Source organism: Melospiza melodia, chromosome 6 (assembly GCF_035770615.1).
Source record: "Melospiza melodia melodia isolate bMelMel2 chromosome 6, bMelMel2.pri, whole genome shotgun sequence".
NCBI lineage: Eukaryota > Metazoa > Chordata > Aves > Passeriformes > Passerellidae > Melospiza > Melospiza melodia.
The window spans coordinates 59,986,733-60,002,040 of record NC_086199.1 but is presented as its reverse complement, the minus strand read 5'-3'; the positions used below and the strand labels follow the sequence as shown (position 1 = coordinate 60,002,040).

General features: G+C 44.8%; 1 protein-coding gene across 1 annotated transcript; it reads left to right on the top strand.

The window, feature by feature from the left end:
• Positions 1-1,587: 1,587 nt before the first annotated feature.
• Positions 1,588-3,509, top strand: KCNJ11 (potassium inwardly rectifying channel subfamily J member 11). Its single transcript, XM_063158565.1, has one exon. The coding sequence runs from the start codon at positions 1,633-1,635 to the stop codon at positions 2,833-2,835; it is 1,203 nt and encodes a 400-aa protein (XP_063014635.1). The 5' UTR covers positions 1,588-1,632; the 3' UTR covers positions 2,836-3,509.
• The last annotated feature ends 11,799 nt before the right edge of the window (positions 3,510-15,308 follow it).

The following is a 15,308-nucleotide window of genomic DNA, read 5'->3' as shown; positions in this document are numbered from 1 at the left end:
ACTGGCTGATTCCCAGACATCACTGGACAATTGCCTTGCCCAGGGAATCTGTGCCAAGTGCTGTTTGCAGTGTGTACCAAACACTTAGAGCCAAAACTAAAGGGAAAGTCCAGGGACACATGTCGTGCAACTAGAAAATAAATAATCACAAATCCATTGGTACTAAAGAAAAAACTCTTATCCAGAATATCCTGGGATGCTGTAAAAACTCCATAGTGTTGATGTCTAAACTGAAATAGAAACAAAATATTGAAACCAGAGGAAATAAACACATCAATGAGAATATTGCTGTTTATACAGCAGCAAAGCCACATCAGAATGTTTTTACATAATGCATCTTGTCAGGAGGACACATCCTCATAGGCATGCCCATGTATGTATTTATACCCACAGAGACATCCCAGTGTCCTGAACAGGTTCTAGCTTCCTGCCTCCCTTTGTTGCCTCTTCCGAGGATTTTGATGCCTGTCTGAAAGTTCATGTCACTGGGGTTAACCCCTTCTGGCCAGATTTATTTTTTTTTTGCAACTTTTGCTGCTGTATGGACTGTAGACATTTTCCTGAGAAGCCACAGCTCACACCATTTTCACAGTCTCCTCTCTGCACTAAATAAACAAAACAAACAAAAAAAATTTCCTTATTTATTCTAAATAACTCTGGCAGAATTTCAAGTGGGATTGAGCCCCTTTAGTTCCAGGTTTCTGTTTAGCCATTACCTCCTTGGATTCAGCTCATTCAAGCCAATTTCCTACCACTGCCTGGCGATTTATCAGATGAATGCTTTCCTCCTACTTACCAAACGACACACAGGTGAATTTCAGTATATACATTATTATTATTGTTATTACTACTACTACTACTATTATTATTATTATTGATACTATTACTTTATTATTTAAAATATATTATTAGGATGTTATTATTATTATTATTAAGATATTGTTATTGTTATTGTTATTAGTATCATTATTATTACTATTATTATTATTACTATTATTATTACTATCATTTTTATTACTATCATTATTATTCAAATTCCTTCTTTAAAACTGGCCCGTACCTTTTTTCTCCCCGCCCCCATTTCACGGAATAATCACCCGACATGAAGCCACGGCATCCCACAAAGGAGCCCCTGCTAATGGAAGGCAGCAAACTCGTCCTGTATCAAATGTTTACATACAAACCGCGGCGCGAAACCCTTCCCCCGGAGGGAAATTAAAAAAAAAAAAAAAAAGGAAAGGAGGGTGAAAAGGTAAAGAAACGCCCCCAGCTCCGGCGGGGAGCGCTCCCGGCCCGGCTGCGGCGGCGGGGGCTGCGGCGGCGGCGGCGGCGCTCCCGCTCGGCACCGGGCGCGGCCGCGCCCCCGAGCCCGCGGCGCTCCCTCGGCCCGGGCGCGCAGAGCCGGCAGCGCGCAGAGCCCGCGGAGCACAGGGGCGCGCAGAGCGCACAGGGGCGCGCAGAGCCGGCAGCGCGCAGGGGCGCGCAGAGCGCACAGGGGCGCGCAGAGCCGGCAGCGCGCAGAGCCCGCGGAGCACAGGGGCGCGCAGAGCGCACAGGGGCGCGCAGAGCCCGCAGGGCCCCTGGGCCCCCCCGGCTGGCGGGGCGGTGCGCGGCGGCGGTGGCGGCGGAGCCATGCTCTCGAGGAAGGGCATCATCCCCGAGGAGTACGTGCTGACCCGGCTGGCCGAGGATGTGCCCGATCACGCCCGGTACCGCGCTCGGGAGAGGCGGGCGCGCTTCGTGGGCAAGAACGGCGCCTGCAATGTGGCCCACAAGAACATCCGCGAGCAGGGGCGCTTCCTGCAGGACGTCTTCACCACCCTGGTGGACCTCAAGTGGCCGCACACGCTGCTCATCTTCACCATGTCCTTCCTGTGCAGCTGGCTGCTCTTCGGCATGGTCTGGTGGCTCATCGCCTTCGCGCACGGGGACCTGGACCACAGCACCCGGCTGCAGCGGGACCCCGCCGAGGGGACGGCGGGCTCTGCGGCCGCCTTCGTGCCCTGCGTGACCAGCATCCACTCCTTCACCTCCGCCTTCCTCTTCTCCATCGAGGTGCAGGTGACCATCGGCTTCGGGGGGCGCATGGTGACGGAGGAGTGCCCGGCCGCCATCCTGGTGCTGATCGTGCAGAACATCGTGGGGCTGGTGATCAACGCCATCATGCTGGGCTGCATCTTCATGAAGACGTCGCAGGCGCACCGGCGGGCCGAGACCCTCATCTTCAGCAAGCACGCGGTGATCGCGCTGCGGGAGGGCCGGCTCTGCTTCATGCTGAGGGTGGGCGACCTCCGCAAGAGCATGATCATCAGTGCCACCATCCGCATGCAGGTGGTGAAGAAGACGGCCAGCCTGGAGGGCGAGGTGGTGCCCCTCAACCAGATCGACATCCAGATGGAGAACCCCGTGGGGGGCAACAGCATCTTCCTGGTGTCCCCGCTCATCATCTACCACGTGATAGACAAGAACAGCCCCCTCTACGACATCTCCCCCATGAACCTGCACCACCACGAGGACCTGGAGATCATCGTCATCCTGGAAGGGGTGGTGGAGACCACCGGCATCACTACGCAGGCCAGAACCTCCTACCTGGCGGACGAGATCCTCTGGGGCCAAAGGTTTGTGCCCATCGTGGCGGAGGAGGACGGGCGGTACTCGGTGGACTACTCCAAATTCGGCAACACGGTGAAAGTGCCCACGCCGTCGTGCACTGCCCGGCAGCTGGAGGAGGACAAGAGCATCATGGACACCATGCCGCTGTCCCCCAAGGGCACCATCAGGAAAAGGTCTGTCAAGCTAAAGCCCAAGTTTACCATAAGCGAGGAGCCTTCCTGATGCCTTCTGACTGGGAAACTCTGTTAGGGCTTTGTGTCTGAATGATCTCATGAACTCAAAACACTGAGGTGGCCTCTTACTTTTTTTTAAAATTCAGGTTGGTAGCACAAGGTATGTTCTGGTGTTATTTATTGTGGGGAAATCTAAAGCTAATTATATTTTTTTAAAGGTGTGAGAGATTTCAAGCAGGACTGGGAGTAGGGAAAATCATGGTCTGCAGCTTTAAATTTCAATTCAGACTATTTAATCGCACGATCATTTTGCCTTGATTCAACTGCAGGTAATGACACATTTTCTCAAAAAATAAATGTATATTTATCCTCAGAGATTGCAGGTTTTTTAGGGTCTTGCAGTGTTTGCAAGTCAGTAGTTTTTAACTGGTTTTTTTTTTTTCCTAACTTGAACAATCAATATAGCAAAATAAAATATTAATAATTAATAAAGTAGGCTGGATTTAAATGATAAAAAAAGGGTCAGGCAATAGCACAAGACCAGATCTGGAAGTGTCTCTATATTATACTGTATGTCTCAAAGAAATTAACTGCTGAATTTGCATCATCCATATTGTGTTGTATGGAGCCACTCCTACCACATGCAGTATGAAATGTATTTGAATATTTACTTTTGTTTATTTTAAAAGCCTTTACACTTCCAAAATAAAACATTCAGGAATACCTTTTTGTATTGTACATTTCTGAAAGTAAGCAATGCTTTGCCTTTAAAAGGAATAGCAGATAATATACAGTTGAAATCAATTATAAATAGGAAAATTCTGCATTTTAATTTCAAAATGAAGAGAAGCAACATTCCCTCTCTCTAAACCACATGGCAATAGGATATTCAGTACAAGAATTAACCTCTCCCTTGGGTCACGGTGAATTCTGCTAGATAATCAGGGAATAAAAATAGAATTACATATTTTGAATGAAAGGACAGTGCTGAATGCTGAAAATATATCTGCATGCAGTAGGAAAAACCTTTTACTCCTTTCCCTTTAGTAAAAGAAACAAAGGTTTTTTGTGCTCAGGGGAAGGAAGGGTGCATAGGACAGCGTGTTCACTCCTGGGATGCTGTGTCAAAAACATTACTGCTGCTGAGGAAGCAATTCCTGTTCCAGTCTCATCCTGAGCTCCCTGTGCAGCTGGTGCCTGCCTTGGTTTCAGCTGGCTCCAGGATCTGTCATTTGCCAGCAAACATGAAGGAGCCATGTTCACTCTCTCGGCCCCGCAGTGACAACAGGAACGATTCCCCTTCACCACTCCTGCAAATCCTCTCTGGAGCTCCTGGTAGCAGCAGCAAGTTTATTCCTACACAGGGTTGTTGGGACATGGCACCAGCATCAGCTACAGGGCAAACTGCCCCCCAGGTAAAAAACATAAAATGTCCAAAGGAACCTATAGAACATCACAGAGCTGATCCCACACCTGGTTTTACAGGCAGTGCAGAGAGAACCAAGCTACTTTAAATATCATTATTCAAGGAGGATCTAGTGTCAACACTTGTGTGCTCTGTGGTTCACAATAGACACTAAAATCGTTTGTGTTGGCAATAATATGGCAAATTTCTGATGCCTTGGCAGTGTAACTGTATGACAAACTCATTCAAAAGGATAAGAAAACTTCCACAGTGACTGTGGAATATTTTCAGGCATCTATCATAGAAAAATCAACGTTTGGGTGAAATCAAGTATTGGGTTAAAATGAAAAACCATTTGTTATGTTTTTGGTGTTTATGTATTTTGGTTTTATGAAGCATTACCAGACTGCTAGTTACAGGAATAAATGCCTGCTCAGTTTCCAAATCCCCAGTACACCTATATAATTCTGTGAACAGCTCTGAAAATGTGAAATGAATTTCACAACAAAATGACAGTAAAATTAGCATTAGCAAGTAGTCAGCAAAGAGAATTTGGAAGGGCACATTTTATATTATAATCATACCCCTCCTCCTGCTTTTTTAAAATAGGGCATGATTAAATGCCTTACATGATTAAATTTCTTCTGTAAGACCAAGTTGATTTGTCATATTATTTTCTGGCTTTCCCTTTTTCCTGCCCCTGTCTCCCATTGCCTCTCAGAGAGCACCTACAGTAGAGCTCCCTGCATTTCCCAGGCACCTTTGTTCCTTTGAAAGTTCATTGTTCTTTATCACTTGTCACAAAAACACTGCTCTGTTCTCACAAGAGTTGTACACAAAATATTAGTTGGCTTTCCAGTGACTTGAAATCCTTGGCCTGTCCCTAGGTCTCCTTAGTGCCTTATTTCAGTGTGTGAGATGCACCTCAAGGTTCTCTCCTAAAACCACTTCAGCTCTGGCTGCAAATCTTCTCAAGATTTGACCTAAATGTGAAGCAGTTTCAGCAGCAATACCCTGCAACTATTTTCAGGGACTGATGCAAGCTTGTTTTTTGCCCTGGGGAAGTCTGTGAAGCTGAGAGGTGGAAAATTCTCTTTGTTCCCTGTGAGATGGGAGGGGAAGGATGGGAAGAAACAGCTTCTGTTCACTGGGCTGCTGTCAGGAGCATCTTTTATGTCATTTCTTTTTCAAAAAGATTTTTCTGAAGTCTCACAAACCAAAAAGGATCATAATATTATGAGGAAGGGAGGATTTGTGCTGTTAAAATCACCATAGTGAATTATTTGAAGCAAAGAGCTGGTGATTTTGAATTTCAGGATTGTTGTGATATAAAATCCTTCTGTTCTTTCACCATTTCAAATATTCAGAAGCATTTTGGGGGCAGAGCAAGGAGGGATGAGTGTATTTATTTTGCATTAAGGATATTCTTTTTGGGAATCCTTTCAGTTTGTCACTAATGAGGTATTTGGGAGCACAGGTACCTGAAATGGTGCTCAGAGCTCTCCTTCTGCTGCCCACCCCCATTCTCCGTGGGAAGGCTCTGAGGAAGGCAGCAGTGCCATCATTTGTACACAGAAAAGTCCTCGTTCCCAGCAGTGAGCCAGCACTGTGCTTTCCATGGGTGAACTCAGAAGTGAGTGGGCTCCTCAACTTTCTTTCCCAGCCCACGTCTCTTTTGGGAGGCGGTGTCACGGTTTGGATCCTGCAGAGCTGTGGCTCCCGCGTGTGCTGGGGGCCGTGGGGGCAGCTGGAGGCGGCATCCCCTGCTCAGGGCTTGCCCTGCCCGGGCCGTGGCACTGACACAGGCAGGGAGCCCATGGAATTGCCTGCTGTGTGCTCCAGGAGAGCCTGGTCAGTTTGTGCTCGCAGGCTCACGCTGTTCATTCACTGCTTTTGAGTTTGTGGAGCTGCTTGGATGGGGGAGCAGGATCACAGAGCTGGTTAATCAGAAATGGAGGCTGCAGAGCACCTGGATGTCACAGCTTTAAAATACTTACAGTGACTGCTGGTGGGCCACTGGGCATCTCAGTTCGTGTTGCTTTTCCTGATGAAATCCAAACATATATGTACAAAATTAGGTTATAACAGGGTCAGAATTTCTCTCGTTGTCCCTCAAGGCACATGATAAGTGCAGTGTTACAGCAGTGTACGGTGGTGGGACATGTCCCTGTGAAATAGATACAAGCCAGAAGTGAAATCCTTGGCCTGTCCCTAAGTCTCCTTAGTGCCTTATTTCACTGTGTAAGATGCACCTCAAGGTTCTCTCCTAAAACCAGAGAGATGAAGAGATGGCATTATAAAGGAAAAGAGAGTCAGGAATACAGAATAAATACATTTAAAATGCAGAAGTTACACAGTATGGAGAGAATGGCAAGCAGTAATAAATAATTTTATTTTGAAGTGCCAGCAAAGGTGTGACGATGCTCGGATGAGAGACCAAAGCCCTAAAAAGCAGATCTGGGAGGCTGCAATGAGAGTCTTTAACAAGGCCAAGGTCTGCATGCTAGCACAGATTAGCAACAGGGTCAGTGTCAAAATCAGGCTGCCCTGAAACGTGAGCCTGGGCTGGGCATGGCCAGCATTGCTCAACCCAGTGGGTAAATATTGCTGCTTGTTGAGCAAGGTGGGAGCCACAGCAGGGCCCTGCTGGGAGCAGTGCTAGGAGGGCTTGTGGGGGCCTGACCCCTGTGTTAGTTATGTATTAATAGCTAATAATATCAAACTAATGAGTAATTAACAGCTCTGGGAAAACTGAATTTGTGTCTCTGTGTTTTCCTTCCTTTTCCACTCTTTGTACCTCAATCACCCCTGAAGGTAATTACTGTAGGTATGCTAGCATAGACTGTTATTATGTGGGACAAAGCACAAACATGTTTTGGGGAGTAAAATACAAACTTAAAGTAGATACTAGAAACCCAAAAATTTCTGTGAAACTGCCCAGCTTGCAACTTTCACAGTGATTACTTGTACAAAGCATGGAAATATCCATTCTTAGGACATTGATGAACCACCATGGGTTTATGCTCCCTGTTGTTCATTTTGCAGATGTGAGTGGAAGGGGAAGTGTTTTGGCTCATCAGAACAGGGTTATGGAGAAGAGATTGAGGTTCAAAATCACTGCATTTAAGGGTCCCTGGTTACACCTTTTGTGCTCAATGTCATCCTGGCATTCCCACTAAAAATGGGCAGGATAAGTGCTCTTTGCAGGGCATGTTCCATGTGGAGCTCCATCCATCCAGGGCCAGCTGCCCCATTCCAAGGTGGACATCTCCAACCCAACAGCCCTGATCCAACATCCTGGAAGGCAGCAGGAAAACTTCCCACCCATTTCAGTGTATTTCTGGATCCACAGGCATCATCTGCCAGGCTGCTGGGAGCACGTGCTGAGGCAGGGAGAGGATTTTCTCCTCCTGGAGCAGGAGAGCTGCTGGAGGTGAGGAGGAGGCCCGGGGGAGCTGGGGACACGTGCTCAGCGTGGCCAGGCACTGCCTGTGACTCAGGGCACTATTTTTGATTCAGCAAGGGGAGAAAGATACGTGATACAAACCTCCCCACCCCACCGAGGAGAACTATTAAAAGAGCAGAAGACATTCCTGAGAGGCTGCAGATGCTGCTCTGTCCTGCTCTGAGCGCTGCAGGGTGCCTGCAGAACATGCTGCATGTTCTTTGGCTTGTGCTCCTGTTTTAATTTATAGTGTGACTTTGATGAGTTATCACAGGGCAATGACTCTGTGAAACTCTGTTCTGTTTGAACAGAATTTCCAAAAATCAGAGCCTGCAGCCCCTCTCTGCCACTTGCCCCTGTTACATTTGTGCCTGCCTTACTCAGGAGTTGAAACGCAGATGACGCCACCCCGTGATCTTTCCTGACCAGCTCCTCCCTGCAGGGCTGAGCAGCAGTAAATGGCAATCCCATCACAACTGGGGGGTCTGGGGGTGCCTCGTGGCAGTGCCCCCACACAGAACCTTGTCCCCTCTTCCCTTCCCTCCCTGGGAGTGGGGCTGCACCCTTCTCCTCCTCCAGCTGCTCATTCAGGTGGCCAATACTTGCTTAGGAGCTTTGCCTTTGCTCTCTGCCCAAGGGAGGGGAGGCACAGGATGTAAATACCATTATTGTTGTTGTTATATTCACCATAATGTTTTTCCTGAGTGGAGTTTGAGCACTGAAATTGACAGTGAGCATCAATGAACTTCAACTCTAGGTCCCATTCTAAAGCCTGGGCCTTCAAATCCAAGAAGGATTGCCAGGGAGTTCATTAGCACCAGGATTTCCCTCTTAGGGCTGGGCACTATTAGGTTAATGGGGGGGCAGCTGACTCAAATAGCCTCTGATGGGGCTTTCCTGCAGCAGTGATGTTGTTTCTCAGCTTCAGCAGTTCCTGGGAACTTGTTCGTCTGCCTTGTGAGTAAGAATCTTGCTTTATTTCCTTTTCTCAAGATTGAGGGAATATGGCCCTTGTGCATATTTTATAACCTTTTGCTAAGGCATTGGACTTTGTTGGATGTTTGTGTCATGGTCTTGCCATGTGCATGAAATGTTGTTGTAGTGTGGTGAACGTTTGGTCTTTTCCAAGTGGCAAGGGACAGGACAAGAGCAAAGGGCTCAAGTTATGCCAGGGGTGGTTTAGGTTGGACATTAGGGAAAATTTCTTCCCTGAAAGGGCTCTCAGGCATTTGAGCAGGCTGCCCAGGGCAGTGTTTGAGAGCTGTGTGGGTGTGTTGCTGACTGACCTGGTTTAGTGTTGGAGTTGCCAGGGCTGGGCTAACACTGAGACTTGCTGATCTGAGGGTCTTTCCCAACCTAAACCCTTCTCTGATCACAAGTTCTCAGTGTCTTCTGGTGAGTGTGTGCTTACAGTAATGGTTCGATAAAGTTGTTATTTCCAGTTTGGCTTTACAACCTGAGGAATAAAAATTAGCAGGGTGATGTTTCTTTCCTGGGGTAGGTGGAGAAAGGACGCAGTGAGATGAGCAGGAAGATCACAGTGATGCTCTTAAAGTTGTATGGATTTTGGTGGAGCAGAGTGCACAGAGAGCAGCTTCTATGTGGAAAATGATGGAAAATTCTTATCTAAATAATAAGCAGTAAGCAAATATTTTTCCAAAGTCAGCATCTGTCTTTAGAAGTGAATTTGGAGGAAGTAGCTGCTACTTTCTCACAGATTTTTTTCTATGGAGTGTTGCTTGGATAGTCTACGTTTAGAAGCCACCTGCTTTACTAAATGGATGCTTTTGACAGTGATATTTGATTATTTGGTTTGAAAGGTTGTTCTTTCATGTTTCCTTTTTAAAATTAGGGTTGTTATTAATTTAATAGACTCTTTAACCTGCTTTCTTTGCTCATTATTGTATGTGGCCTGAAAAGCATGTCACTTTCTGTTGTGCTCTTGTTTAAGGAGAGAAAGAGAATTAAAAGTTCCCCAGCATGCCCTAGCCCTGTTCTGACACATGGTCAGAACTCTTGAATTACAATACTACCACTCAAGGTATTTCAATGGTATCACAAATGTTTCTCCTCTGTGGAGCTCTGTGCTCATTGAAACATCTGTTTTCTCCTCTAAGTGGAGCTAAGTTATTTAAGCTAAATTCTAAAATTTGTGTTTCCTCGAAAGTCTTATCTTCAGTAGAAACTCACACCTGAACCTACATTCTTCACTTGATTTTCTTTTTGCAAGTTATATAGGAGATTAAACCAGACCTATCCCTACCCAGTCCTTGTTTTCTACCTTGGTTGTCAAATGGGAATAGTCCCTTAAACCAGATAACTAAACTCACCCATTTTCTCTTCCTTGCACACACCAGAAGTGAGTATTTGTCACAGTGGCCTTTGGATGTGCAGCAGTGCACTTTCATCTCCAAAGTGGGAATGCTTCCTGGCTGGGTGGACCAGGACTGTTTATTTTCTTTTTTCAGAGGGAAGTGAATAAATGTTTTGGCAGAAAAGCCACTCCATAAATGTGTCATATTATGGCTGAGTGGTCTGTGTTTTACTATTAAAACTGTAATTTCTACATTTCACTGGTGTCCTGTAATATTAAATAATTACTTGAAAAAACAGCTCTAAAATAAGACTCTCTGCTACCTTGTTCCCATTGTTTGGGCTTGGCCTTGAGCAGGCCAGGTGTGAAACTTGTGTGCTCAAACCCCTTCTCTTTATCTCTGCCCTCTCAGGACTGCCAGAGATCCCTTACCTTCAGCTGACTTGCATATGGAAAAAAACCCAGCTTGGTTTAAAAACTATTCATATTAACCTGGAGACAGCTTGTGGTGATGGATAATACAGATTCTGCCTCTTTCTTCCCATTCCACGTGTGTGTTGCTGGTCCCAGACCTGGAGTTCTGTAGGGCCAAGCAGCTGCTGACTCCTCTCACTTACCAGATGTTCCAGATGTTTGCCTGCTGAGGTGAGGATCGTGCTCAGGGTGATACTATCAGAATGACCTTTGCAGGTTTGTTCTGTTCTAAAACTATGAAGACTCTGTTTATAAGATTTGCTTTTTAGTAGGTGCAGTTTATTAGCAGCCCTGTTGGCTTCTTCTACAAAGCAGCAGGAATTAAATTAATTGCAGTAGAATGTTCTTACACTGACCTGTTGTAAAGGGAGTCAGTATATCCATAGAGAAATCCTCAATCTCTCATTTTACAGTATTTCCCAACTTACACCAGTCCAGAAACATTTTTAGTGATTTTGCTCTCATTACTCAGTATCCAGTGCTCACTGCTTTTCCCATTGGCTCTCAGGGAAGCTGCTCCAAAGTGTGCTAAATTCAACAGATGTCATTTCACTGGCTCAAAACAGTCTGGATGTGGCTCAGAGAGTGCCTGGCTAGAATGGTGTGCTGGTGCTCACATTTCATTCATTTTCCTGAAACAGTTTTAATAAATGAAAAAATACTGAGCAGCGGTTGTTGGGAGGTTTCTCTTGATCCTTAGTGAGTTGGAGGTGCAAAGTTTTGTTAGTTTGTTTTTGGAATTTACTTTGTAGCTACAGCTCATTCATTGCTGCAGGGGGGTGGAATATTTTGCAAATTTCCACATTTTCTGACATAGAAAAATACTTGTTTAAAGAAATAATGTCCTTTAGGTAACACTCTTTAATAACTTTGTGGGGTCTCTTATTCCTTTATCCAGCCACAGTAGAAGAAGCTTGAGTGTTTGCAAAACTAGTACCCAAATTTAAACTAACTTCTAAAAGGTAACAAATATTTATAAAATAATACAGTTTGCCTGCAAGAGTGAGTTGATAAGCTTGTTCTTGTCTTAAGAGGGTGTTTCTCAAGTTTTTTTTCTGGCAGCAGGAGTAAGACTAAAGTATGATTCCTATCAACATAATAGCAATTAAGCCCTTGACTAGAGCAGGCTGTTTTCAGCCCCATCACCATCATCCACCAATTAAAACCTTCTGCTACTTTGCTGCAGGAAAAGGAGAAGAGTTATACTTTGAGAACAAATTAGTTAAGAAGTGAAGTTTGTTTTTTAGCTAAAATACCCCAGCAAAGGTTTGATGCCGACGGTTCTCAAGTGTGAAATGCAAAATCTATGCTGCTTTCTAGCCTCTAGGATTTTACAGCAGGGTAAATATGAATTTACATCTTGTGGTTGAGAGGGGAGAAGGAAAGAGAAATCGTTCCTGTCAGATATGATCTCATGGAAAGCAAATTGGTGGTGGAATGGCTGGATTAAAGATAACAGAACTCAATTTGTGGCTTTTATTCCCCAACCACTTTCAGCATTTCATAGTGGGGAATACACTATTCTTCAGTCACTTGAAATGAAGCAATTGAAGCAAAGCAAAAACCCGAGTAAAACTCAGCCTTTGTTACCCCAGTTTGTTGGAGATTTTGTTGAGATTCTCAATAGCAAAAATAGCATCCAAGTGAACCCATCTTGTGGAGCACTGCATGGAATAATTTGATATAAAGCTGCAGCCAGGGTGGGCTGAACTGTGCCTGCAGTGACTCGTGAGTTACCTTTCTGGCCCAAGTGACTCTGTACAGCTGAAACAAAATTGCTGCCCCTCACAAATTGCATCAAGCGCTGCTCTGTGCTGCCCTTCCAGTGAGAGAACAACACAGATTTATTTTATGTGCCTGACAACCTTAGAAATCTTTTTTTTTTTTTAATAGGTTTCTCCAGACTTTGTATATTACTTTGAAAACAGCTTTATTTTTTGACAAATATGAAAACTGTAGTGTCATCTGAAGCACAGGATAAAGGTAGAAGCAGTTGCCTTAGTGGCCCAGTAGCTCTTGTTTATTATTAATTTTTTCTATTTATTCATTATATTTATTTATTTAAAATATTATAATTATTATAAATATATTTATTATTATTTATTGATTATGTCCTCCTCCAATAACCACTGAATTTTCATCTCTTTAGGTCAGAAACCACTTATTCTCTGCACCCAGAGAGACTACAGAGTAGCTCCTACTAGATAAGCAGATAAAGATGTGAAAAGGAGATCAAAGAAACTTGATTATTTATCTCTTGGTATTTATATATTTGGTTATTTATAAGGGAAATAAGAGGAATTCCATTTCTGGTAGAAATATGAAAAACAATAGGTTTTTTACAGCTTAAACATGACTGAACTTCAGTCCTCTGGCTATGAAAATGAATTTATTTATATTAATTTAGTACTCATCCAGCTACAAGGCTTATGTAACAAATGTACCATGTAATTACCTATTTTATTTTCCCCAGTTTATGAAGTTCCCAGCTTCTCCTTGCCAGTCCTTCTCCTGACCCTGAAACAGCTATGCCAGCACAATTTAAAAACTTAGGAATTACAAAGTGCAAGTGGCTTCCCTGCTGCAGGAGGAATAATCTATTTACTGTCTCTAAGACAACATAAAGGGTCAATGTTATCCTATTAAAATATGCTTCCTCAGGAAAACACTTAGCAAACTCCAAGAGATATTTCTTGAAGCCTTCAAAGATAAGTAGACCATAGTGGACAAGGCTCTCTGATTTTCAGTAGGGTAAACAGGAATACAGATGCCATGGACACTTTGGAATTGTCAGGCTTTGAAATTCTCTGTTTTTTAAGCTTAATCTAATCCTCAGGTCAGATTTAGATCTACATCTACATTTTTCTTCTCTTTTTTATGCATTGGTTTGCGAGTGCAGTGCTCTGTAGATGTCTCACAGTGGGACACCCAGGTCTGTGTGGGATTCTATTGGGTTTTTCCTAAATACTTTATTAAGAGAGTTTGTGACAAATCCTTGGAGATCTTATCAGGAGCAGCACTTGTGTTGCTCCTTGGGTGCAGCCCTGTCCAAACTCTCTGTTCCTGGTGTGTCAGTGTTTGTAAAGCTGCACTGAGCTCCCCCAGGGCACTCTTGCAGTGTCTGACTCATGGCAGAACCAGCACAGCTTTACAGGCACTCTGTCCTCTCCAGATGCTTCCAAAGAGAAAAGCACAAACACCCTGCCCAAAGGAGATAGGATAAGAGAATCACCTTGCAGACCGAGAGGATTTCCTTGCAGTACCCTTTGGGTGTCCAGCATCAGCAATGAGCTGTCTGTGGGGCTGTGAAAATGGAATTTGGTTGCTTTGCAATGCAGTTTTGTCCCCAGCAGCAAGTAAAAGACCTTTGTCTTGAGGATCTGCAGAGGATCCATCTGAGAGCTACTCAAAAAAGATGAACTCTTTAGACAAAAAGATGATTTTTGCCTAAAGAGTTTAATTCCTTCAGGAAAGAAGGAATGGGCTGTGCAAATTGAGGAGCCTCCACAGCAGCTGGCCTGTCCATTGAGCACTGCGCTGCATCCAGCTCTGGTGGGGCTAAAAACCAAATCACCAGATTTGTAGCAAGTTTTATCAAGAGAAGAGAGCACAGCAAGGTGCTGATTGAGGGTGTCCCCTCTCCCAGCCCCTGAGCACACAGCCTGCAGAGGAGCCCATGCTGGCAGCCCAGAGCACAGGCAGAAATGGGATTTGGGCAGGATGGGCTTCATGACTGCACCCAGGGCAGGTGTTAAATTCCTCTGGAGAAATACCCAAAATGTGTCTGCTTTTCCTGGTTTGGCTGTGACCAACAGTGCACAAAAGTCTCATTGTCCTCTGTGTGTGTGTGCCTGAAACTGAAAAGCTTTCAGGTCCCCCTGGTTCTTTAGCAGAATTGCTTTGTCTTCTCCCTGCTTTGCATGTCAGAGGAAAGTGTGTACCTCCCTTTCTTGTGGATATTTCTGATAAAAAGTTGTAGTAATAATGGTTTGGGATGAAAGCCCACAAGCTCGTAATTCAGGGCAGCTCCTTCCAAAAGCTTATTTTCTGTGCTTCCTTTGAACAATGTTTCTTTTTGAGGAGCTGTAAGGGAAAAAGGGAAATACGCTTGTGTGTGGATGCACACTTACCCCAAGAGTGGGACAGCCTGCTCAGCTTCTGGGAGCCCTGGGGAGCCGTGTGGGAAAGGGAGCTGCATTTACACAGGGGAAGTGCCTGCCCGAAATAACCTGGAGTTTGCTTTATTTTTCCCCTGAACTCATAAATGTGAGTTGGTTGTTCACTTTATAAAGGTTTAGATACTGGACTGTGATAGTGCATTAAGGTATTTTATTGCCTTATTGCTTTAAAACATGCAGTTACAATCTCTTAGTTGAAAAGCTGCAATTATTTAAGTAGCCTTTAGTCCACCACTGTTGCCAGATATGTGACTGAGGTCAGCTACAGGCAAAGATTGTTCTCTGTGAATTTGTTTGGGAAAGGGTTCTTTAGATGCATGAGTTTGTCACAGTTCAATAATGAAGAAACCATGTCATCAAGGAGTTGGGAGTTTCACTTTGAAGTCCTGCTGATGACACCTGTGCCTCAGGCATGAGCAGGAAGATGTGCATGTGCTGGTTTTGGGTCAAACTGCATCTATTCAGCCAGTCAGCTATGGCAGCATGTGAATGCACTGCCTCTAGTCCCAGCACAGCTTTTTCCATGGTTCATAACTGCTATGTTGCAATATGTTTGTTGAGGGGCTTTGTTTTGTTTTTAATTTTTAAAAAAAATGCTCTGTGCACACTTGGTGCCACCCTGGCTTTGTCCCGAGGCTCTGAAACGTTGAGGAGCTGTCTGGACTGAAAGCTGAGCCCTGATGAAACATGCAGGAGCTGCCAGGGC